Source organism: Nelumbo nucifera, chromosome 4 (genome assembly GCF_055504915.1).
Source record: "Nelumbo nucifera cultivar China Antique chromosome 4, China Antique-T2T, whole genome shotgun sequence".
Taxonomy (NCBI): Eukaryota; Viridiplantae; Streptophyta; class Magnoliopsida; order Proteales; family Nelumbonaceae; genus Nelumbo; species Nelumbo nucifera.
In genome coordinates, this window is record NC_142652.1 from 46604325 (window position 1) to 46630579 (window position 26255).

At 35.4% G+C, this 26255-nt stretch overlaps 1 protein-coding gene across 1 annotated transcript; it reads right to left on the reverse strand.

Annotated features, from left to right (window-relative positions):
- Positions 1-183: 183 nt before the first annotated feature.
- Positions 184-16127, reverse strand: LOC104589405 (nucleoporin protein Ndc1-Nup protein). The gene is made up of 4 exons (XM_010247724.3): positions 15474-16127; positions 10503-10727; positions 9866-10249; positions 184-947 (listed from the first exon to the last, which is right to left on the reverse strand). Exons 1-4 carry the CDS (start codon positions 16011-16013, stop codon positions 474-476), a joined length of 1623 nt encoding a protein of 540 aa, XP_010246026.1. The 5' UTR covers positions 16014-16127; the 3' UTR covers positions 184-473.
- Positions 16128-26255: the final 10128 nt, after the last annotated feature.

The window sequence follows — 26255 nt, forward strand, 5'->3', positions numbered from 1 at the left end:
AATGTTTTCAGGGTGTCTACAGAGTGTACGTGGGGAGGACATCACGTATCATTAAATTCCCAAGTAAAAAGTGCAGAACTAAATATATGGATAGTTATGGGTGGTTTCATGCATGGGTCGTATATTTACCCAGCACTAGAAGACTAAATCAATACCCTTTTTCCAAAATAGGAGAAAGCAAGATTAGAAAGTAGAATGTCAGATTTATGAACAAAAAATATCCTTTAAACCATTGACAGGGGAGAAGATATAATCCAACTCAACGATATTTTCCAGGCAAGTTTTTTTCTAGACAGAACATGCCATGATGGCATGATCCTAGATACAATGAAACTGAGAAACTTGCTTTCTAGTCCAATGAAAATTTCACTTAGACCTGCTCTCCAAGCCCCAAATAGAACGTTCTTTCCAAAACTGATTTCCTTATTGAGGAAAATGGAAACAACAAATCCTTGGCAAATAGCTGTGCTTAGCTAGGTCGCTCGGTAATCCAGAAAAAGACTAAGTTTCTGTACAAGTATCTCGCGAGTCCCATATAAAGGCTTGCTAGTAATGATCCAATCCTTGTCAAGGATCCCAGTCTTCATGCTTCTCAGCATGTCATCATGAAATACGGCTACAATGCCATAGATTGATGTCCTGAAGATGTCAGCCATGGCATATGCCTTGGAATGCAAAGGCCCACCTTTTCTTCTACTCATAACGCCTGGCGACCCTTCCCTTCTTCCAGTGCTTGATGTGGCCCACTTGATACTAGCAGGGCCCACTAAATTAGGTGGTTGCAAATTGGTTTTCTTCCCCATGCAAGCCTCAACAGCAAGCAGGCAAGAAAGTAGGGTTGAGATAACAGATGCATTGCAACCAGAAAGTTGAGCAACACCAAACCTGTCCTCCTTGTGTGATCTTGCAGTTAGCCCTGCAACTGTCCTTGCACACCATGCATATAGCTGCAAAATATTGCCCGGGTAACCATTAGATGCAATTCGAAATTGGAATAAAAAGAACAAAAGAGGGCAAACTATAGAACACATTCAATTAAGATAGAGCAGATACAAGTTTGAAATGATAATCATATCAGCAAAGCAAGGTTAGACACTTGAGGTTGAGGGGTTGCAATATGGAAGGGATCATCGACTCAGAGCCCACAACCCATTGGATCCTCCCATTTTATTTCTTTCATCACTACTGTTGTTCATCCATCCTCCTTAATACAAGAATTTTTTTTAAAAGATAAGGAACTATAATTAAAATTAAAAACGAATCTTTCATGAGTGAATTAATAATTTGGCCCTAGCATGGACATGTTTGGACTTGCCTCAAGGGGCTCAGTACAAAGCAGCATGTAAAATTAGGGTAATGTGATTAGGAAAGAAATAAAGAGATTGAAAGTTTCACATGCTTGAATAGTTTTATATGTTATATTTATGTATTTTGATTTGAGAAAATAGATTTTATGTTCAGAAAATGAATGTGGCATAAATGTGGATGCTAAGATGGATGTGGAAAAACTAGAAAGGATATGATTAGGAAGAAAGTTATCTGTAGGAACCTAGGACAAGCTCCAATAGATGATAAAATGAGAGATAGTAGACTAAGATGGTTTGGGCACGTGCATAGAAGACCACCAACTGTGCCAGTTTGAAGAAGAGATTTGGAAGATGATCCACCCATGTTTCTAATTGCCCAAACTAGGGAGGCTTCTACTAAGGAGAACTATGAAGTTAACTTATCAAAAAAGAACTATGTTCTTAATGGCTTCTACCAAGGACCTTTTTTTTTGTGATAAATACCAAGGACCACTTCTATTACAGTCAATAACATCAACTGACAGAAAGCGCATATGTGTTAAACAAAAGCATCTAACAAGGGGTCTCCAAAGGTATCAAAAAATCAGGGTAAGTTTAAGATAATATTAGAAAAAGTGAGGGTAGTTTTTGTGATTTTAGTCACAGTTCAACTATACTAGGTTAAGAAATCAGATAATAGTGGTATTGTTTTTGCTTCTTTGATGAAAATATTTATGTTTGAGATCCTATTTCCCAAAAGTAAGGTTTCAGGTACTTGAAAGGTTTTTGTTTTTGCTTATTTTAAAAGTTAGCAAACCATTACTATGTACAAACAGCAATAAAAACTAATTGAGATATTGAGAAATCATTACAAAGGTATGAATCTACAAAAAGAAGAAGAAAAAAGACAATTTAATAAGGCATGTGCCTTGAGGTACAAGGTGCACAAAGCAAACACACCTTATGAAAGAGGCAGACTATGCCCGGGCTCAAGCAAAGGTGAATGCTAAATGTGCCACACTTTGTTTTTGATCAGCACCAAATGTGCCTCACTTGTACACCTTGGAATAGCCAAGATGTGATTTTAAGAACACTACAAGATCTCCATACGTATTAAGTAAATCCAAACATTTATATCTGTCAAACCAGGCTCTAGATTACCATTTTAAGCCATAAATGAGCTTCCTCAACCTACAAACCTTGCCTTGACTTTTAGGAATGAACACACCAAGTGGAAACACCATATAAACTTGTTTAAAAGATTTCCATTAAGGACATTCTTGACATCCAAATAATATACAGGCCATAAGAAATGAACTAAAGAAAATAAGACTTGAAAAGGATTCGTCTTGGCAAATGAGTGTGGCAGATAGACCTGTTAATGGGTCAGGTAGCCTGATCGGCTGGCTTGGCCCAGCCAATTATATGTCGAGCTTGGACAAACTTTTAAGCCCATGGGCTTGTGCTCAAGCTTTCCCAAATAAGCCTGGCCCAAGCCCAACTTAATAATAGTTTATACATGATAAAATATAATATATTATAATATTATGTAATAATAATATTAGTAGCGGAAAATGCATTATATAATATAAAATATCATATAATATATAATATATTATTAATAATATAAATAATATATTACAAAATATCTGTCCAGATTGGCCTTCAGGCTATATATAGAGCTGGGCTCGTGCTCAAGATCTACACCCGATGGTCGGGCCAAGCTCAAGCTTGGACCTAGTCATTTTCTGTTTATAAAGAGGTAAAGCCCCACCTAAACCCAGCCCGGCATGGCCCATGAACATGTCTAGTCACAGATATGTGAATGCTAAGATGAATGAAAGGAAAAACTAGAAAGGGTAAGATCAAGAATGAAGTCATCCATAGGAACCTAGGAGTAACCCCAATAGGTGATAAAATGAGATGAAGTAGACTACGATGGTTTGGTCACGTGCATAGAAGACCATCAGCACCAGTTAAAAGAAGTGGTTTGTTACATGTTGAAGGGCTAGAAGGGCTAAGGTAGACCAAAAAGGACACGGGTAGAAGTAGTAAGAAGTGATTTAAGCACTCATAATTTAATAGAGGATGTGGCTTTAAATAGAACAAATTGGCAAAACAGGATTCATGTAGCCAACCCCATATAGTTGGGTAAGGCATGGAAGATTATGATGAATAGCCATGTCAAAAAGGCCCCATATAGTTCATGGGCTGGGCTCGGACTTGGCTTTTGCCAAAATTTGAATGGACCCGGCCCGAAGCCCGAGCCCGACACTGTGTAAAGTCAGGCCCAAAGCCCAGCCCATGAACAGGTCTAATGATGAATAAGGGCAAGGTTTCTTGATAATCAACAAGAGCAATGTAACTAAAGCACTGGGAGAAATGTTCACATGGGTCAAGAGAACTACAAATGGGATGGCTGATTCATTGGCCAAGCAAAGGGTTCATTGGGAAAAGTTGCTCTGGGCAGAACCGTAATATGGGTTTGATAGTAAAATAAAGGGTAGCTAAGAAAGATTTCCCAGCAGGGACAGCACTGGATTATACTATTAATTTCAATGTTCAAAGAATCGGATCAGGCATAGAATCGGAAAAGGGAGAGGTTCACGGGTCAAAGGTTCAATCAGGATCGAACCGTGATGACAGGGCATATACATAAATATACTATGGATCATATAAATACTATATATAATATATTTTACAACTTTTTCTACTGAAATATGGTGGATGGAGGGATGTTCCTTATTTTTTAAAGCAAATGGCCAGGGTTCAAGTCTCTTAATTTATATTTTCTTTCAAATATGTGTATATTTAAGTAATATATACAATAAAGAGTCATTAATTAACACAAATAAAGAGGTAGACTAGTGGTAATGAAGTAATACATGAAAATAAGAGGTCATGGGTTCAAGTCTTATCACATACATTTTAAATTTTCAATTACTTAATGACTCGGGCAGTTTCATGAAACCGAGACCGGTTCACCATTTTTCTGGTTAAACCGGCCAATCAGCCAGATTTAACCGGGTTTTTAGCTATTACAGTTCTTGGGGTGCCAGTTCACCATTTTTTCTGGTTAAACCGGCCAATCAGCCAGATTTAACCGGGTTTTTAGCTATTACAGTTCTTGGGGTGTCACCAAACCGTCCAAGGACCCAGATCACGGTTCAACTGGTCCGATTGGCCAATCAGGTCTGGTTTCCTAAACACTAATTAATTTAATCTGAATCAATGAAGCCTCCTGTTATTGATAAAAAAAAAATGTTTTGTTTATACCCCTTGACAACTAGGCTTAATTTGATTCTTTCCAAGAGCATCCATCCCCTAGGTCATTGCATCCTTCCATTGAGGAAGATTTGACTTCTGCCACAATTTTAGGCATAAAAAAAAAGCACAAAAATAAAAGAAAGCACAATATGATGGAGAAAAATAATCATGAGACATAATTGGAGATAGAATAAGGAACATTAGTATAAGACTAAGTGCACCACCTTTACCTTTTCAAGTAATAGGTAGGGAAGATCAATAAAAGCATCAAACATCAGGATCAAGACACCTTGTACCTGATGTAACCCATAGATCTTGTCCTAGTACACCCCCCCTACCTTTTTTATAACTGAACTGTCATTTATCAACAACAGAAAACCACAAAAGCCACCACCTAGTTGCCCCAACGGGCAACAAGCCAGCAAAAACAAAGGCAACCAACAAGGAACAGTAACAAATTAAATCCCGAACCAAGACAACACCAAATTAACTGAATGCTTACAGCCCTGGCTCTTGCTAATGAGTCTGCCACAGCATAGGCACTTCTAGAAACCCAGTTGATTATAACTGAACTGTCATTTATCAACAACAGCAAACCACAAAAGCCACCACCTAGTTGCCCCAACGGGCAACAAGCCAGAAAAAAAACAAAGGCAACCAACAAGGAACAGTAACAAATTAAATCCCGAACCAAGACAACACCAAATTAACTGAATGCTTACAGCCCTGGCTCTTGCTAATGAGTCTGCCACAGCATAGTCACTTCTAGAAACCCAGTTGATTCAAGAGCCAATAGCTCAGTTCTCACCAAGCTCCTTATCCCACAGAACCTGAAAAGCCAGTTCTCACCAAGTTCCTTTGACCCAGATTACCCAAACTGCAGCTATCAAAATTAAATTCTAATTTACCTGCCTCCGGAGCCACCCACTCAACCAATCTTTGTTGTTTGCTGTTTTGAATCACCAATAATTTGCAAAGTTCTAAGAAAATCATTCATACTAACACCCTGGAATTCAACACACACATAGGCTATTCTCACCATAATTAGCTCAATCAAACACTCAGCCTCCAGCTTGTTGTCGTCAAAAGCTCTAGCATTTTTTTGCATTCCACAAGCCCCATAGAACAGCTGCACTAGTCAGCCTTCTTAAATTTTGTAAAGGAATTATGAGATTTTTTTTATTAATGACCAAAAGGAATTATGAGATTTCAGTCAGCCTTCTTAATTTTGTGTCTTTCAAGGTTGGAGAATGCTCAACTATAAAGTTTTGGAAAGATAATTGGGTGGGGATTGTAAGGGTTTTTTTTTCTTTTTTGATGAGTGGGGATTGTTAAGTTTTGTGACTAGTGTCACCAATTGTATAGTTTAAGCAAGAAAAATGTGTCTATTGTGGATAGTTTTGAAGTAACCCAAGGAAGAGTAGTGTAGTGTCCGAAGTTAGGTCTTTGCTAGACTGGAAGGTGGAGGAATGTGTATATTTGTTGTCAATGTTGCAATTGGTGGAGCTCAAAGTTGAGAGAAGAGATTCAAGATGGTGGAAGAAATCCAACTATGGAACTTATCAAAAAAAGGAATCCAAGAATGGAGTTATGACTTAATTTTTTTACAGTGTACAGTGCTCTTGCAAGGAATCAAGTAGAGAAATCGGAGGTGAAAGGAATTTAAGGAAATCCCATTCCACATAGACTGGAAGCGTTTTCTTAGCTAGTTGCTTTGCATAGCATTCCTACATGGGACCAAATTCAAAAAATTAGGGAGTTCAGATGAGTGGAAGAAGTTATTTATGTAAGGCTGCTGAAGAGATTTATTGCACTCTGCCTTGATTGCTGCTACTCAAAATACATTTGGGGATTCTTTTTTGGTCTTTTCAACACTAACATGTAACATCTTGGAACCAAGATCCCCGGGAGACATCTTTGCTCTTTTTTATGAGTAATAGTATAATTTTATTAATTCAGAAGCTGATTTAGAATCGTGATTTCATACAACATCCCACAGAGGCACAAGCTGCAGACCCTCCAATAAACTTACAAGTAAACTAAGAATAAATTACAGAAATCACAGCTGAACCCAAAACAGTTCTTCCCTATTTACCCTTTGCTTGGCTAACCCATCAGCCAAAGTATTTGTTGATCTCCCCACCCATTGCACAAAAATCAACATATTCCTTGTCAACCAACTAAATTTCTTCATTTCATTCTTGTAGCACCATACACCATCCTCAGTGTTTTTCAACCAACCCACCACCACCTTGGAATCCCCATCAATTATCAAATGCTCTACCCCCAACTGGTTTGCAAATTGCACCCCTTGTACAGAAGCTAATAGCTCTGCCCTGATAGTCTCCGAATCCTAAAGGACCTGAGTATAGCAAAACAATATCTCCACTCTCGTTCCTCAAAACACCCCCCCATTCCAGATAATCCTTAGTTACTCATGTTACTTCCATCAAAGTTCAGATTCAGTGAGCCTTCAGACGGAGGAGACCAGCTTGTAATTATCTTGTTCTTAAAGGATGAACATCTCGCTACTGCTGACCAGCTTCTCCAAGAGTCATTAAATGAGAATTGATGAAAATTTTCCAAAGTCTTCAACCAAAGTATTGCCCTATGCCATAGTTGTCAAGGCAACACCTAGGCTGAGGTGCCAAGCAGTTTTGTATAGTGTCGTATAAAATACCTTTATATTGTTATTTTTTTAGATTATAATTATAAAAATAGACATTATTAAACAAAAATATTCATTTTTGTGTTTATAAACTAATTTTTGTATAGCGTCTTCTTCTTCTTCTTCCACCTTTTCTTTTCTTCTTTTCCAATAACAAAAATAGAGGTTCAGCCCCTATATTTTTTGAATTTTCTTTTCTTCTTTGTCTTCTCATAAATATGCTGATTTTCTAGACTTAGACATTATGAAATTATGGATAGTTATTAAGGAAAGATGGTTATGGAACCTAAGGAACTACCCTAGGATATGTTGTTTTTACTTAAAAAAATCCATCACCTAGGCGACTAGGCAACAAGGCGCCCCCTGTCGCCAAGCCTTGCCTTGGCGACTTGAAAATTATGGCATATGCAATAAACAGTCTTTCAGTTCCTGACTGCTCCTTTCCTTTTCTTGAAAAATTCTAGCATTCCTTTCTTCCCATAATGTCCAAATAAAGGTAGTGCAAGCACATATCCACATAATTCTCCCTCTTTTTGCAAGCCAAGAGAAAGTATAATGGTCAAAGATCATGAAAACTTCTAATGGTAAACTCCAACTACTTCAAACAACGAGAGTAACCAAGCCCAAAGGTCTGCAGAAAATGGACAAGATATTAGTAGATGGTAACAATCCTCCCCATGAACTCTACAAAGGATACACCAGTTGAGAGAAATACAAAGAAAAAGTCTTCTCTTTTGTAAGTTATCTAGAGTGTTTACTTTCTCGTGGTATACTTCCCAACAAAAAGCCATAATCTTTAGGGGAATTGGCCTGCACCAAATTTCCTTTGATGGAAAGGGTTGTTAGGCAGAAGACTAGGAGATGGACTTGAAATAAGAAGCACAAGTAAAGATCCCTTTGGGTCTAGGAACCCACACCCTTTTGCTTGGCCAGGAGGGATCTAAGAAAACCTTATCAAGGCAACAAAGCAAGTCAGAGAGAGAATCAATTTCATCATTCTATAATCCACTACGAAACCCAAAATTCCAATTAGGAGCCATAGGTGTTCCCGAGGATGAGACAAATTTTGAAGGAAAAGGTCCTTTAGAAGGGTGTTCCCTACCCAGATGTCCTCCCAAAAGCAAACAGCATTGTCAAAACAAACTTCATACCTAATAAACCTAAGAAATTGAGGAAGGGTGTTCTGAATTGCCTTCCAAGGTGCTGCCAAGTTAGCCTGCCTTGATACACCAACATCCCAGCCATTCTCTAAACTCCCATGAATGTTTCCCACCACCTCATGCCACAACCTCTCACTTTCCAATGGCCATCGCCACAACCATTTCCCTAACAGAGCTTGATTTTTTTCAACCATCCTCCCTAGTCCCAAACCACCCTTTTCTTTATTTCAACAAACAATTTCCAATTTTACCAAATAATCCTTTTTTCCTTGCCTCGGCTCCCACAGGAAATCTCTCATCAACTTCTCAAACTTCCTAGCTTCCCTAAATGGTATCCTAAAAACAAACAAAAAGTGGGTAAGTTAGCCAATGTAGCTCTTATTAAGGTGATTCTCCCTCCCAAAGAGATGTATTTCTTCTTCCACAAAGCTAATCTTTTCTCAAACTTTTCTAGCATTGGGGTTCAAAATCTGCTCTCCCTAGGATTTGCCCCTAATGGAATCCCTAAGTAGGACATAGGCCAAGAAGAAATGAAACACTCAAGACACTCCGTAATAACCTCAATTTCCCCATCCTCCAAGTTTATACCAGCTACGCAACTCTTCTCCAAATTTATTTTCAGATTAGATACTCTTTCAAAGCCTTTGATTTGCTCCTTTAGGTTTGCTACCTTCTCGCTATTACCTCCTTCACAAAACCACAATTTGCTCATTGGCCTACATTGAGAGAACATCAAGGCAAAGATAGCTTGAAGTTGTGTTACATTTGCCATTTGTTGGGAAGTTTGGAAAGAGAAAAACAAAAGGGTTTTTGAAGACAAAGCACGAACAAGAGACCAAATTGCTGTATTGTGTGGAAAAAGAATATGGATTGGATTCTCATACTTCCAAAATTTGAAAGAGTCTCAAAGGAAGATCTTGGAATTGGGCTTTGACCTTTGTTTGAATTAGATTAAAAACATTAGTTGTTGCATTTGCTTCTTTGGAATGTTTCTCAGTCTTTACTTTGGAGTTGTATTTTTGGTGCTCTCTCATCACCTTATTTGATGTGCTCCTTTTTTCTTATTAATGGAATTTTTTTTATCTATTGCCATAAAACACTATTTTCTCAACAAGGTCAGTTCTCTAAAGTGAACATCTTGTTTCATTTGTCAAAAGATCTGGCAAATTCATTAGTGGATTTTTTTTACTCTAAGGAGTAGATTGAGCTAAGCTGCAATGGGAGTCTGCCCTTCTGGGGTATACCTTAACATGCCCTTTTGTTTTCTGGTAGGAGTTACAAATTGTCCCTCCTCTGTTCAATGGAAAGTTCTTACTGGTATTCTATGTATACTTTGCATATTCAGTTAAAAAAAAAAAAAAAAAAATCTCTGGTAACTCATGAATTTATTTGTGTAACATCAAGAATACAAAAGAGGGAAAAAATAGTGGGATGGGAGATAGGGGAATCTGAGATCAATTCAAAGCTCAAATTAATAATGGTACCTGGAAGTCATCAAACATTTCAAAAAGCTTGGACTCCAAGCGTGCATTGGATGGTGACCATAACTGATGAGCTAATTGATCTGTCTTGTCCCCTAAACAACCTTCCAACCCTTCACCAAGATTTGATGTTAGCTTTTCTAGAGGCCTTAAGCACACAGCAACAACTCTTTTGTAAGTCTCACCAGTTTCTTCAAAGAAGGCAGCTCTACGCCAGGTATCAACATTACTCTCACAAACCATACAGAGGTCAAAATATGCAAGATATTGCAGAAGAGATCTTGGAGTGCTCTCCTCCAGAGCTGCAAGGAGTGGTTCGCTTGGATTTGTTTCTGCTGCAGCTGATCCTTTAGGAGGTGCAAATATGCACCTTTTTGTATGTAGAACCTGCATAAATGCTCAAAGATGAGAAGACACAAACTGCACCTTCTGAAAAGAGAAATGATACAGATGATTTTAACAGGACTACACAACTAGAAGCCATTATTAACCATGATTAAACAATCAATGAGCTTATTAGCAGATCCACTTATGCAAATTTGTTAGGAATTTCAAGCCCTCAAAAGAGAGTGAATTGTGTACAAAATTATTTGTAATGAGCCAAATGAAGAAATTTGAAATCAATGTTAAGAAAGCCAACCTGATGTAAATGATGACTTAGTTCCCAACATAGAGAAACTGCAGAACTTCCAACATAAAAGATGATCTGCTCAATAATGAACTGCCTGATTGTACTCTTGCTCTTAAATTGATCTGGCAACAATACCACCAGAAGAGTTGATACTAGGAAAGCTGCACTTGATAGCTTTAAAGATTGCCTAACAGCTGAAGGGAGACCCATTTTAAAACTGAAGAATGGAGGACGCTGAAAAGATAAGCCAGTTAGTTTCCTTTCATTCTGTTCTAGATAAGTACCACAAATTGACGTATTATCATGAAAACAAAAGCTTCCAATCAGATGGTAAACATAATTTACACACTTGAATGAAACATCATAAAGGCAGCATGTTTGGAAATCTTCTTCCACACCAATAACTGTATCTTTTTTGGAACCTGATAGTATCAGTTATTCAGTTGAGTACAGCTTCTTCCCCTTAGCCAATAACTCTTAAAATACTTAACCAAAAGCTGGAATTTTAACTGCAATTAAATTATTATTAGACAAAACAAGTTAATAAGATGGACCTTACAAAAAAAGAGTTGAAAATAACCAAAATGCCCCACTATATTCCAGTTTTGACTTATTTGTTCCCACATCATAGTGCCCCCTGAGACAAAACCAATACAAAAACTTCACAGCATCACTGAGGCTTCTAAACTACTGATCAGTCAGTCTAGGAAATTTCAATGAATTAGGACCTCCAACATTCATCTTGACTATATCAAGACCTATGATACCTGGATTCCTGAAGACCCCAAGCACACTGGTGTCAAATAGAACAATACATACCCAATAGGGTTCATTATTTCTGTCTGGGCCTGCATTGCCCAGCCCAGCCCAGGCTTCAATCAAGCCCACAGGCCCCACACATAAGGCAGGTTGGGCCCAGGGCCAGTCATAAAAATAAATTTAATTTATAACTTGTATCTTTACCCTTGCACACGTGCATAGCACATGCCCTTACGCTAGTGTGTGTGTGTAGTATATAGATAGATATAAATTAAATAGAACAGGTATGGCTTTAAATAGAACGGATTGGTGAAACAGGATTCATGTATATATTAGAAGCTCAATTAAACTTGACTTGATACAAGTATTGACAAATAACACAGCTTCAAAACCAAAAATAAAATAACGATATAATCATATTAAATGTGGTGCCTGTATCCATTTAGGAAGGAAATGGAAAATCATCCCTCTTTTTTGTATCAGTGCCCATGTTGGTATTCATATCTAGACATCGTAGATCATAGTTATCAAAGCATCACCTAGGTGCCCAAGGCTGGGCGCCTAACTTGAATGCCTTAACTTATAGCAAAAAGTCACTCAATTAGGCAATAAAAGTTACAAAGCAGGTACCTTATTATAATATTATTCAAATTGCTACATCCTACAAATAAGTGTATCAATAGTTCAATACATCATATACTTTACTATATTTATCATTTATACTTTGCTGTAGTGTTTTACAATTGAAATTTAAAAGACCCAAGGGTTTTGAGAAAAGAAAAAGACAAAACAGGAATAGAAGTATGAAACAGTGGCTCCAGCTGGTTCTTTTTCTCTTTACTCTGTATTTAAAAAAATACCACACAAAATTCTAGAAGTGAGATGAGGTTGAACATATGTTGCCATTTTTTCTTCGATTTATAGCAAATTTGTTTGGTCTGAGCAGTGTAGGTGAAATTGGTTTTGTTTGGGTGTAGGGTTTTTCTTTCTTCTCAAGAGTGATTTCTCGTTAGTCATACTCATTACCTTTCTTGTAATTTTCTTTTTCTTTTAATAAGATTTATATTTTGCTAACAACAAAAATTACAACCTTCTTTAATTGATAATTTGATATGAAATTTTTCTATTATTAATAGTGTTAGTATTATTTTGAAACTATTGAAACTGATATATTTGAAAGGAAAAATAATATTCATAATGAAGAGAAGTGCTGTTTTTCAATAAAATAATATGCATGCTGAATGGTATATAAAACTAGGTAAGTAGAAAAAAAATTGTTCTTAATTTAATGGGATTCTTTTTTTTTGATAAATTAATTTAATGAAATTCTTATCAAATAGGCATTGCTTAGGTGCTCCATTATTGCCTAGATGCCTTGACAACTGTCATAGATCAAGATATAATATAAGTTGAGATATGGTCTGATTGAACTCCACAAAGCCCCTAATATCATCCCCAACAGTCTAGACATATCCACCAATCAAAAAAAAAGTCTAGACATATCTTCAATGGCTCAACTAGATGTTTAAACAAGGATTTACAGCTCAATGAAAGAAGACACTTTTTCAACTTAGTCAATGAAATGGAGTTGCACTCAGGATCCATCTACTCCAATTTTAAATTGCTTGAATGCTTAATGACATGGATGCCAAGAATTCAGTTGTCTACAAGTATTCAGCATGTCAACCTCTAAAATCATGCCAAAAGAATACTCCAACAAATAATATTTAATTATAGATAATATAATAATACAGAAAATTAAAAAAAAAAAAAACAAAGTGTTATATTCCTTATCTGACATATCTTTTCTCATAATATCTTATCCATAAATGCAAATTCCTGAGTTTTTTCTCTACTTTAACCATCATTGAGAAGCCACAGGAAGCATTGTGCCAACTACCAAGTTCCAAGCATTGACAGAGTTCCAGGCTCAAGGCATCCTTGTAACACCAAGCCTTAGGATCAATTTTAGCAATCATCTCTAGAAATGAGTTTAAATAGAACAGATTTTTGTTGGATTGAAAAAAAAGGAATGAGTCACCACTACTTTTGACCAGTTCAAAAGTCAATTCAAGGACAACAAATAACTTTAACAAAGCATGATTGCACACCCTCATGAATAATGAAAGGCAGATCTTAGGGTCCGTTTGGTTCGCAGTTGGAATTGGAATCAAAATGCTTCAGAATTGGAACCAGAATGGTCTATTCCCATAGTCTGTTTGGTTCAGACAGGAATGGGAATGAAAATTGGAATCAGCAGGAATGAGATTTCATTCCCAAGGGAGGGGGAAGGAATGGCCATTCCATCAAATGGGGGAATGTCATTCCACCAAGAATGGGAATGGGATTCCAATTCCGCCCAACCAAACAGTTGGAATCGGAATAGCCCATTCCGATTCCGATTCCAATTCCAGACCCTTATTCCCACAAACCAAGCAGGGCCTTATTATTCAATTAGTAGTCCAAAAGAGAGCACTATTGATGCTTTAGATGTAAAGGAGAGGGCTATTTTTTGTTCTATTAGGGGGATATGGGTATGCTATCAATAGTTATTTCTTTTAAAATCTTGTTTGGGGTGAGGGTAGAGATGTGGGTGGAGGCTACTGTATACTAAAAGGTATAGTGTGGTAAGAGATATATAGAGTTTTAGAGACATATAGAGAGAGGGAGAGATTAGAGTGGGTCTGATACTGTCAAAAAGATGGATGCCAGTGTGTTTTGACGAGTATGGATGATGTACGACGGAGTGAGGATCCTACAAATTTCAGATCTTGTGGTAGACTTTGTGGGGGTGCCGGGGTGGAGGGGGGCTCTGGGTGATTAAGGATGAAGAATGGGGGTGGAAAAGCAAATAGACAGTTTTATATCCATCAGTAAAAGAAGAAGAAAAAGGGGAGAGAGAGGGGAGGGGAGTAGCCCGTCCCCCCCCTGAATACCTTCATATAACATGATACTCTAACCAATGGAGCTTTAACATGCTTGTTGAAGCACTTTAAGTTTTTCTTATGTTTTCATTTTCAAAAGTGGCACCTCACATCATTCAAGCATGCATCTTACATTGTGCCTTCCATTTCAGGCTCTAGATCATTTGCACTTTAGTTGTGTTTTTTTCTCTTTGCTTCATGGGGCTACACAACGGAGGGTAGTCCCCTTAACCCCGCAACCCTGGTGGCAGCGGGATTTGATCCCAGGTCTCTACACTGACGAGTCAGAGATCATACCAACTGAGCCACCATCAGTTGGTACTGTAGTATTTTTTAAATTTTAAAACATTGATTCTACCTAACTCTACATCCTTTACAAACTTCCTGTCCCTAAAATCCTAACTTCCTTCACTCTGTAATACCCTTTTAAGGTCTTATAAAGAATAGTTTCACAACAGTAGCTCATCATCATCATCTAAGCCATATCCCAAGTATATGGGTTTGGTTACAAGAATCCTGTTTCGGTTTCACAACAGTACCTGCATTCCTTGAAATTCCAGATCTAAACTTTTTTTCTTACTTAAATCTCATCAATTTGTACAAAAATTAAGAATTGATAAAATATAAAGATGGTTGCAAGACCAAAACAATGGGCTATCAGTCCCATTCCCTCCCCCCTTTTCCTTTTACTCTTACAGTAGCTAGCTTAACTTTGGATCCCCTACTATCCCCAATACAACTGTTGTCCATTAAACCCTTCTTTAGCCAGATCATCTGCCATAGCATTTGCAGATCTTAGTATCCAACTGAAGATATGTGCAGAACCCTTTCCAATGCTCTCATCACCCTCAAGATATTCCAGCCCCCAAACTTGATATCATAGTAAAACTAAATCCTGCTAGTAAGACCCTAACTATTGAATCAATCAAAAACAAGAGTAGATATTGAATATTGATAGGGCCAGACCATAGAGTAGTTGCCCAACATCATTTACATCATGCACTTATTGGATAAAAATCTTTTTTTGTCAGTCTTATGGGATGAAATTCTCCCTTGGAACATTCTCTATAATTCCCTTCAAACCTCTATTGAAAGCAAGTCAGTAAGTGTAAATCAGTAGAACAACACTCAGGTGACAATATGTAGCGAAAATGTATTTGACGACCCTCAGCGGGAATGTGAGGGATAAACAAACTCAACGAGCATTTCTTCACAAAATGTACAGACTATAGTTCTAACAATGGTTCTACTTCTACAAACAAAACAAATTAACAGCCACTGCTAGAAAGGTTCTCACCTGAATAATTGGAAATCTTAAGAACCACCGCTGCTTATAAATATAAAAAACTCCATAAATAAATCCAAGAGCTAAACCTCTCAACCCTAACCCGAATAATGGCAGTTCACTAATCGCCTCTGAGTTCCCGCACAAACAAACCACCGACAGGAATCCCGATGCACTAGAGGCCATCACCAAGAGAATAAAACTTAGCCATGTTCTCACCCGGCGACGGAAACTGGGGGAAGAGAGCTCCGGCGACCCGCCGCCGACGACCCAGTTTAGAATGAAGCGGACGAGTCCAAGGCCAAGTTCGGGGAGCGAAACGGGGCGATCGGGTTGGGGAGAGGAGACGATGAAGAGAGATGAAGAGAAGAAGAGGAGAGAGAAGTGGAAGACGATGAAGAACAGAATGCTAAGGAAAGAGGGCGAGAAGGGGTTTCTAGTGAAAAGGGATAGGAGAAAGATCTTGCAGAAGAGAAAAATGAAGGTTGAGTGGATCGATTGCCATATCAGAAGCCCTAGGAATCGATTCTTAACGATTTCCGAAGAAGACATAATTATCAGAAGAGATAGAGAGTTCAGAGAGGGGGAGTGGGAAAGAAAATGAAAGAGGGTTTAATAGAGATTTTGGAGGAGGCGGGAATATGAACTGTTGAGTTGAGTTGAGTTGGAACGGAACGGAACGGACTGCCACATAAAGCATAAAAGGATAATTTCTATATTAACACCCTGCATTTTTGATGAATGACACTTTGCCCCCTCCGAGTTTTGTTACGGTTGGGTTGAGGCCAAGACAAGGTATCCGTTTGGGAGGGCTTCTTCGTTGGTCGATTGGACCGTGGTTGTTTTTGTTGAACACCTACACCTGTAATTTCGGACGAGTTATTTGGAGTAGCTTCAATTTGTTGTCGTTTTTTTTTTTTGGCCTTTGGAGCACACTAATATTAACTTTTTACATTTTCACCACACAATTTTTATGAATTCTACATGGGGCCAGCTTCGAAATGCGAAAAGTTGTGTTAGTAAAGCCCTCCCAAATGGGCACACGGCTTCTGCTGTTCCGAGCTAGGCTGGGCCTCCCATGAACATAATAAAGTTGTGTTTGGCACTGCATCGTAACTGTAACACAAATACGGTTGTCAATGGGTTGGGGTCTGGGATGGGACCAGTTAGAACCATAACCAAATCGGAACTAATAGAGTCTCTGATCCGATCCGATTATAATATATATTATGTATATAGCTCCGGTCGAATTCAGGATAAGATTGAACCAGTTTCAAATCAATAATAATCAGGACACTCCCTTTTGAGGGAATGGCCATTCCCTGCCCCTCCCTTGGGAATAGGGGTGGATTCGAGCCGAGCCGAGTCAGATAGTACCAGGCTTGAGCTCGGCTCGAGACTATTCTATAAGGCTCGAGCTTGGTTCGAGCCAAAACCTTGAACTTGAGTTTGAATCAAGAGTTCATAAGCTAGAGCTCGGCTCCGCTCAGCTCGTTTTATATTTTATAAAAATAAAAATTATACATAATTTTTTTTATATTTAAAAAATTAAGAATTATAATAATTAATAATTATAATATTTTTAATATATATATATATGTATATATATTCGAGTCGACTCGTGAGCCGAGCTCTAATAGGCTCGAGCTCGGCTAAAATCTCATTTTTGCTTATTTTAATTTCCATTCTCATTCCTATTTGAACCAAACAAACTATAGGAATGAACCTTTCTGATTCCAATTCTCGAAGATTTTGATTCTGATTCCAACTATAAACCAAACGGACCCTTATTTCCATCAATAGCCAATGCCATTTGCAGCTACTAGTGTGGAACTATAACCATTTAGCCACAACTGATCGTTCTTTTTCTTACACCACAGCTACACTCAATTATAACAAAGCTTTGCTACCCCGAACTACCTCCCTCCTCTACCACACTTTGTGTGAGACTCTTGTATGAATTTCTAAAATAACTCCCCATCTTTGACTTTGTTCAAGCCTTTTTGTTTCACTCGAATTGTAATTGACAACACATGAACTCCTCTAAATTGTTTTTGTCACCACTTCCATCTGGCATTTTGAAAAGAATGAGGGGATTGTAACCGTAGTTACTAGTTACAAAGCAAAAGGTGAAAACAGAGAAACAGAAATAAATAAATAGATAGGTCTTTAACCCTTTATTTCAAAAATGCATATATGCACTTCAAATGAAAATATCCTTGCTCCGATAAAATGGATTTCATCAACAAATTACATCCATGGATCTTCTTCCACTCATAACATCTTATAAAGTTAATTCACAAAGCTATATTCCATCTAAGGATTAAAGTATCGGTATTATGTATCATATTGAATAACTTGGATATGGATACACTTTTAAAACACATAAATATTGACAAACTATACAAAACCCCTTGAAACATTAGGAAATAAAGAAAATCCCATAGATAAAATAAAGGTAAATTGCTGAAACATCCCTTAAAGTTTACAGTCATTGCTAAAACCTCCCTTGAAGTTTCATAATGGCAACCACCTCCCTGAATTTTATAACATAATTGCAAGTAAACCCCTTTCATTAGAATCCTCTAACAAAAACACGAAAATGCCCAAAATACCCATGCAATTACTTTTGATCGCATATTTGTTTTTCAAATTTGCCTTTCACATCAATGGCTACCCCAAACCCTTCTTGTAGGTCTTTGGCTTCGGAGCATTTCACAAGTGTTTCCATCCTTGCTGATGTGTCATTCACGCAACAACAACAATTAAACGAAATCAAGGGAGAAAATCACATTTGGGAATTTGCTTTTTTTTAAAAAAAAACATTTTTGCAATGATTAACTCCAAGACTCAGGAAAGGAGGGATTTATTGAATCATTAAATTGGCAATTCTTGAATCTCCTTGGTGATCTTGAATCACTAAGGTGATGTGGCACATTGAATTTTGAAAAAAGTTGACTTCTTTCTGAGATGTCATATAGTTGCATAGTTTTTAAAAACGAACCGGTTAGGGGTATGGTTACCAGGTCGAACGGTCAGCCCGTTCTGACAAAAAAATATAAAAAATTTTAAAAAACAAAAAAAAAAGGTCAAAACCGTTCGAATGGTTAACCGCCCAGGTCAGCGGTTTGCTAACCAAAATCAACGGTTTTTGGAAAATTTTCAGTTTTGGGAAAAACCGAAACCAATCACCTAACCGGTTCCTGGTTTTTCCAGTCCAATTGTCCGGTCCAGTCCGGCTTTGAAAACCATGTATAGTTGTCATAAGCCAAATCCCTTCAAACGCCTAGCCATCTTGCATCCCTACCCAAAAAAACAGATGAAATGAAACACTTGTAGATCGAGGAACACATGTGAAATGAAATGCTTGTGAAACGCCATGGCATCAAACATCCGCCTTTTTATCCTTTTCAAAATTGATTTATTTTTCAAGCTTGCCTTCATAGCAATTAAATCCCAAATCCTTGTGATCTCTTTTAAAAACCTTGCCTAATTGTTTTTCAAATTTGTCATGTAACTTGAACTTGTACGCTACCCCCAACCTTGCCTTTTCATTGTGAAGAGTTGAAGACAAGCCTTTGCATCAAATGAATAAAAATAAAACTATGAGGAAGTATTCGTCAGACGCAAAACACCAACCCTTGGTTCTTTGAATGCCGAAAGGTAGCTACAACTTTAAATTCTTATTTTTTATTATTGTTCATAAAATTTGTATTATTTTCTCTATAAAAATTAGCCTCAAATTGGTTTGATGGGTGTACTTGCATATTGCAATAACTTTGAAAAATATAACATATTTTAATAGCCCCATAGAGTTATTAATGTTTGCATTGTCGCCAAACAGGGCCCTCTTATCTTCATTAATACAAGTGGCAATCCCCCACCTACCATGCGTTTGTTAATGGTTCCCTTTGATTCGGAGGCCCTCTTATCCCATTTCTGTATGAGATAGAGAAGAAAAGGAAGGAAAAAAACTACATTTCATTTTAAGCCACTACAACAAGGTAAAGGCAGAGTAAAATGTCATTGATTTTCTTTTTGAGGCTACTGCAACAAGGTAAAGGTAGAATAAAATATGCTTATGTTGACCACAAGTAAGAATAGGGATAATTCACAAGAAAATTTCCCCCCTTCTGTTCAAAACCCCATATTTCTCATAAAGGGTAATTTTGGTAATTAGAGAAATTTAGCTACTGACAACAAGCCTATTTTTCATTTAAGGGAAATTTTGTCATTTAAAAACACATAATTAATGATAACAGCAAATTATACCAACTTTTAAATGTTGAACTAACAAAGGGGTCTACTTGCTGAACTTCAAGGGAGGTTTTAGCAATGGTCCGAAACTTTGATGGAATGGGCCATGTTAGACGTAGGGTTTTAGGTCCATGGGCCGACACAATACAATATGACTGAGTGCGTTGTGTCGCCCTAGGCCCGTGTGCCAGTACGACCTCTCATATATAAAAATTTGTTTTTAATTTTATTATACTATTTTATTTAATTATTATATATATATATAAATAGTTGTATACATCAAAATTCATATAAAATAAAAAATTTAATGTTTTTGATTTTTTTTAAAAGACCACTTATAGTTGGGCTCGGTCCACGAACCGACCTAGCCCAAGCTTGGCCAATGGAATGAATCGGCATAGCACGGGGGCTATGGGTCATGCTTGGCCAACCCCCCAAATTATCACAAGGGAAGGAGGCACAACCCGTAGGCTAGTACAGTCATGCCATGTCGGCCCAACATGGCCCGATTTACACCTCTATTTATAATAGTAATATTTTATGGTATTTTTTTAATTATTCACACAAATAGTTAATAATTATTTTTAAATTTTATAATTAATATTTAAAAACTATTAATAAATTTATAATTAGAGTTAATAAATCTTAATTATGAATTAATAAATTTTATAATTCCTATTTTATAAAAATATTACAATTATTAATAGTAACAATAGTTAATTTAAAAAATCAATTTAATTATTCATGAAATAATTATTAATTTTTAAATTAAATAATAATAATAATCAAATTAATTGTTATTGGTACTTAATTAATTTGTTGTTAATATATCACTAATTAATTAATCATGAATTATTATTATATCACTAAGATTAATTACTAAAAATAGTATTATATTTTGGTATTAAATTTTGGCTATTTTTAATAAATCAAGGATATAATAATAGATTTTAAGTGAATTTTGGTATTTTTCAATTAGTTATGAAAATAATTAATTAATTTTAGTAAATTATTAGTAAATTTTCGACAATATTAGTAATTAATCCCACAAATATTACTAAAATGAAAATTATTAATTATTAAAAATAGTAATACTGTTTGGGAATTTTTAATTAATCACAAAAATAGTTAATTTATTTTGGAATGAGTTATAATGAAATTATTAATTATAAATAATAGGTGATATGCCATTTAAAGTAAATGGGTCTGATTAATAAAAACAAAAAATACCTCATCCAACAAACAACTTCACTTTAGCTAAATTGATGGAATATGCCATTTTCAATTGCAAAACCTTATTTTGGATGTCTCCAATTGTAGGACCTTGCTAGTTAAGGATTTGAATGAACTTGGATCCATCTTATCTTTAAAGAATCCTAGTTTCCACTCTCTTCGTTCCTTAATAGTTTTTCCATTTTTTTTTTCATTTGAAATATATTAAAACCTACCAACTCCCTTCTTTCCATCCTTTTAGATAATCTTTGTTACTAGTAATGATTATCGGTGATAACAAGCCCTCTCTACCGCTGGAAGCCTCTCTAAGCATCATTTCCTTAAGAGTGAGTACCTCTACTTAAGACTACTCATCATGATTTTCTTATCTAATCCAGCACCACCGAAAGAAGGGTTCCTTATTAGAAGAGTCTTCCTTGCTTACAAGCTATAAACATTGTCAAATCCTATATATATCATCAACTAAATACTGCTAAAATGAAGATGTCAACAAAATGCCCTTCTTACCTTCAATCGTAGTGGTGATGGGAACAATCACTAGAGAGAGCATTGTTCCTATGCCTTTAGGGTCCAGTGGTCCTATGGATAAGGGAGAATGTAGAGGCAGATGGAAGATTGATTTAACATGGATGGATGATGGTATAGAAGAAAGAGGCGAAGAGCAAAGCGGCTTCGAAAACAAAGAAAGATATTGATGATAGCCTGGTAGGGTTTAATCCTGGGAGAAAAGGTCCCTCTAACAAGGTCCTATGATTCACATTTAAGGTTATAGGGGGAGTAAATTCTTTTAGGTTTCAATCAATCACCATTGTTTCCAAAACCTCTTAAACGCTATGGGTGCTTTGATTCACATCCTTCTTGGTTTTGTCCATGGTCTCCTCCACTGAGATAGTAAAACAAGTGCTTGAGTTTGACTTTTCTACTCAAGTTTGTCTTTGTATAGTGGTTTTCTTGTCTACTTCCCATGTGTACTACATAGAAAAAGTCAGAGAGATAAAGGGATTGAAAGACCAATTTCAGGAATGCTGGGACAATGGAGAAAGAAAGAGCAAGAAGGAGTTTGAGGGAAAAATCAAACCCGTGAAAAAGTCCCCGTACGTTGCTATTTTATTATTTTAGCGTTTTTTTTGGCAATTAACGATGGGATTTTTATTTAGTTTTAGGTTTAGGTTTCTTTATTTTGTTGTTTTAAAATCAACAACTGAATCACTTAATGAAAATGATGGATTTTGGACGCCCATAACAACAAACATATAAAACTCGATGTTATTATTAATTTATAACAACAAGATTTCTAATCAACCACACACATATAAGCCTAACTCAATGCGAGCATGTATGCAATCGATTCACATGTCCCATAAACTGCATATCATGAAAACATAACAATACAAAATATTTGGTAGAGTTTTTTTCCTCGAACCATGTGAAACCCAACTTACTCGATAAGAACAAAAAAAATAGTTACTCCATAAGACAAAATGGAATGTTGATGCAAATTACATTGCATTGCGTAAAAAAATCTACTTGTTATGAAAATATATTGCATTTTGTAAAGTTTGAATATTAATAGAAAATAGAAAATCTTAAAAAAAATAAAAAAAGTTTGACTACAGTATAAACATTTTTAATTTTAATTACATACGCAAACATCAATGTTCCTCACATTATTCAAATTAAAACAATACGAATCAAGAATACTTTGAGAGGCAAAATAAATTAGTAGCAATAGACTTAAATCAACACTTGGTACAAATAAGACACGTTACTAGAATTTAGTGAAATTAGGCCTTTAACCAAATTCCTTAATAACCCAGATGCACTCGTATCACATATCTCACATGTTATAACAAACTAGTTCTAGCCATACACCTTTACCTAAATTTTCACAAATACTCTAAAAAATATAATCCAAGTTCTCGTTGGAAGCAATCTCACCTCTATACTAAAATATGTGAATTTATAAAGTGTGCACTACAAGTACACACATTCACTTTTAGAAAGTTATATACCTGGGTAAGTATTTCCTACTAAACAGTTACTCGGATAAGTGCATTACCTATGTTATTTTATTTTTTAGGTAAAAGAGACTAAAGATTTTCTCCATAAAAGGCCCTTATTAAAAGGGAAATTTTGTCCCAACCAGGTGTTGTCATCATTCCCTAAGGTGGGTATCACTTACCGAGCTAGGAGATGGGTATCATTTACTCGTACACACCACATAAATCTAAAAAAAGAACATGTGTTTCTTGGTCAATGGGAACCAAAATCACATTGACCAACTTTCCCCCTCTCAAAATCCAAAAAATGAAAAACCCCTGACGCTATGTTTGGTTTGAACGAAAAGTAGGGAAAGGAAGGGAAATGCAGTGAAACCTATACAATATTTGTAAAGGTTTCCCTTCCTTTCCTTACTTTTTCCTTCAAACCAAACATAACCTAAGAGTAAAACCTCCATTTTTTTAGTGTTGCAGTTAACGGTGTTTACATCATTAGGATATACACTAATAGAAACATAAAACATGATAGTATTCTACCAAATTCATAATAATGGCTTGTTTTTAACCATTAAACCCTTTCGTGGAATCTCCAATGATGGAGATTGGGTTACCTTTACTATTCATTAATTTATGGGCTTCAACCCCTACCCCCTTGATGTTTTAAAAACAAAGTTTCTTGTTATTCCCTCTATTAAAAGATCTGTTAGATTTTTCTTTAACCTCACAAAGGGTGATTACAGCATCATTTAGTAATCTAGAAATTATATTCTCTTTTAAACAAATGTATTGCTTATTATCATTGTAGCTACACTTTTTTACTTTTTTTACAACGCACAAAAACAAAAGAAACAATCTTTATCCACAAAAGATAAATTAGATAATAAATTATAAAACCATTAGGCTTTGACACCAATTGTTTTAAAGCAATAAATTTAATTTGTGATCAATTTGTATCATAATAGCCATCTAATACAATAAGATATCCATCATAATAAAGTACCAAGCCAATAGTATCTTTTAGGCACCTCAATATTATAATTAAGGAATTGAAATGGACTTGTCCATTATTATGAATATACCCACTTAATTTACTAACAATAGTCAACAAATGTAATATTTGAGCATGGACATAAGAAATATCAAACTATTAAGGGTTATAGCATATTCCATTAAGTAGTTGCATTACCATCATTTTTTTAATTTAGTATATAATAGGATTATATTATTTTCTCAAAATAATACAATTAGACTAATTAGATGTTTAAATTTCTCTAATAATTTTTCAGTATAATGAGATTGTGTCAAATGCAAACCATTAGAGATTTTACTAATTTTTATTCATTGAATGACATTTTTTTGCTCCCTTGTTTTTCATGTTAAAACCAAAAAGGAGGGTTTTGATGATTTATAGTTTTGATTTATCAAAATTAACATATTTATATACATGCAAATTATAACTCTAAAATTTTCACTAAATTTGCTATTTTACTTACATAACTTACTAGAAATTCATTGGTTATTATGAATTTGTTGAAATTTTCATTATAATATTTTGAGGCTTGTTTAATTCTATATAAAAATTTAACTAGTTAGCAAACTTTACATTATTGCCTTTGATTTTTAAAGTTTTATAGTGGATCCATGTATATTTCTTCATGTAAACACAATTAAGAAAAAGACAACTTTATATCTATTTGGTGCACAATTAATTTATATATGAAAGCTTTAGCAATTAGAATTTTAACAATTGTTGCTTTAATTACCTATGGTTTTATAAGTCTTTCAAGTTAAGCCCAAATACTTATGCCTCAAGGTAAGGTGAGAGCCTTGTAAATGCATGGATATTAATAATTGAAATTTATTGTAAACGATAATTAAGCCAATAGTAACTCAAATTTCATATAGACTTTAGACTGCGAAGACAAAAACATTAAATAATCAAAATTTATTGCTTTGCCATTTTACTCTTTTGGCTTGTTATAAAACAACGAGGGACAGATTAATCAAATAATAATAAGAAGAAGACAAATGGTGAAGCTTCATTGAAAAAGGTTGTCGCTATATTGATTGGCCATCTATAAATTTGCAATTAAATAGAAAATTAAAACCATTTTCCAACTTCAATTTGAATCTTAAAAATTAAGAAGACAATAACAAGAAGACTAGGTACCTCCTTATATCTTCTTCTTCTTCTTCTTACTTCATCCATTTGTTCCATCATATATTGACTATAAGTAGTTACATGTTCCATTTTAAATTATATTTGATTTTTCAAATAAGTATTATATATTCACATTCTTTTTGTTTTATAGTTAAAACTTTAATGGATTATGAAAAAGTTCAATATGAATTTTTAAACCTTAATATCTTGTTTTGTTTTTAATATATTGTTGGTAATTGGTATATTGTATTAATAGAATAAGATTTATACAGAGTAGACTGTGCCACATTTGCTTGAAAAGACAAAAAGTGTTGCCAACAACCTCAAGGTGTACATATCCACCAAGGATTATTATTCGAGAAATGATAAATTTCATAGCCTTTAATAGAACATGGAATAAGCATCATTCAGTTAATTATACTATACATACATATTTACAATTGGATTGTAATGAACTAAATCATAATGTAACCCAAGTTTAATTGCATAATAGTTAGATGTACAACTTAGGTGAGTCCAACCAGAGCTTGACCAAACCTAATACAAGTTTTTGCACAAGTTGGGCATATGTTCTTGGGCTATGGGCTAGGCTTGGGATAGAAAACTTATGCCTAATATAAACTTATGTTAGGCTTGGGTAACCTAAGTCCAAATAGAGCCAACTTAAAAGAAAACATTTTTTTTAATTATGTATACATCTATATATGTATAAAATATGCACAAATACATTTGTAAATGAAATTTATACATACTTTTAATTAATTCTATTTTTAAATTAGACCATAAATCCTGATAAAAGATGACTATGTAAAATATACATAAATTCTTTTAAATCTAACTAACTCGCCCATGCTTGATGAACTCGGTTCGGCCTAGCCCAAGCTCGAGCCAACCTAAGTTGTGTTGAATTAAGCTCTAGTTGGGCCTAAGATGATACACTTTGGCTTATTTTCTCTTTTTCAATGCAAAAATCTTGCAACAATTATTTGTCATCACATGCATAAAGATACCAGAACATTAAAAATCTGAAGAATTGATTAATCTTGTATAGCAACTTGTGTCAAAATTCTCAAAAATCAATATTGCATTAAAATTTATCGAAAAAAAAACAAAATCGATGAATAGTCTTTCAAATTTATCAAA

Excerpts from the sequence above, each read along its gene's own strand:
- LOC104589405 (XM_010247724.3), bottom strand. The coding sequence starts at position 16,013 with ATGTCTTCTTCGGAAATCGTTAAGAATCGATTCCTAGGGCTTCTGATA. Across the intron at positions 10,250-10,502 it reads TAAGTCATCATTTACATCAG|GTTCTACATACAAAAAGGTG; the intron begins GTTGGCTTTCTT and ends GCATTTATGCAG. Across the intron at positions 948-9,865 it reads AAATGTTTGATGACTTCCAG|CTATATGCATGGTGTGCAAG; the intron begins GTACCATTATTA and ends AATATTTTGCAG.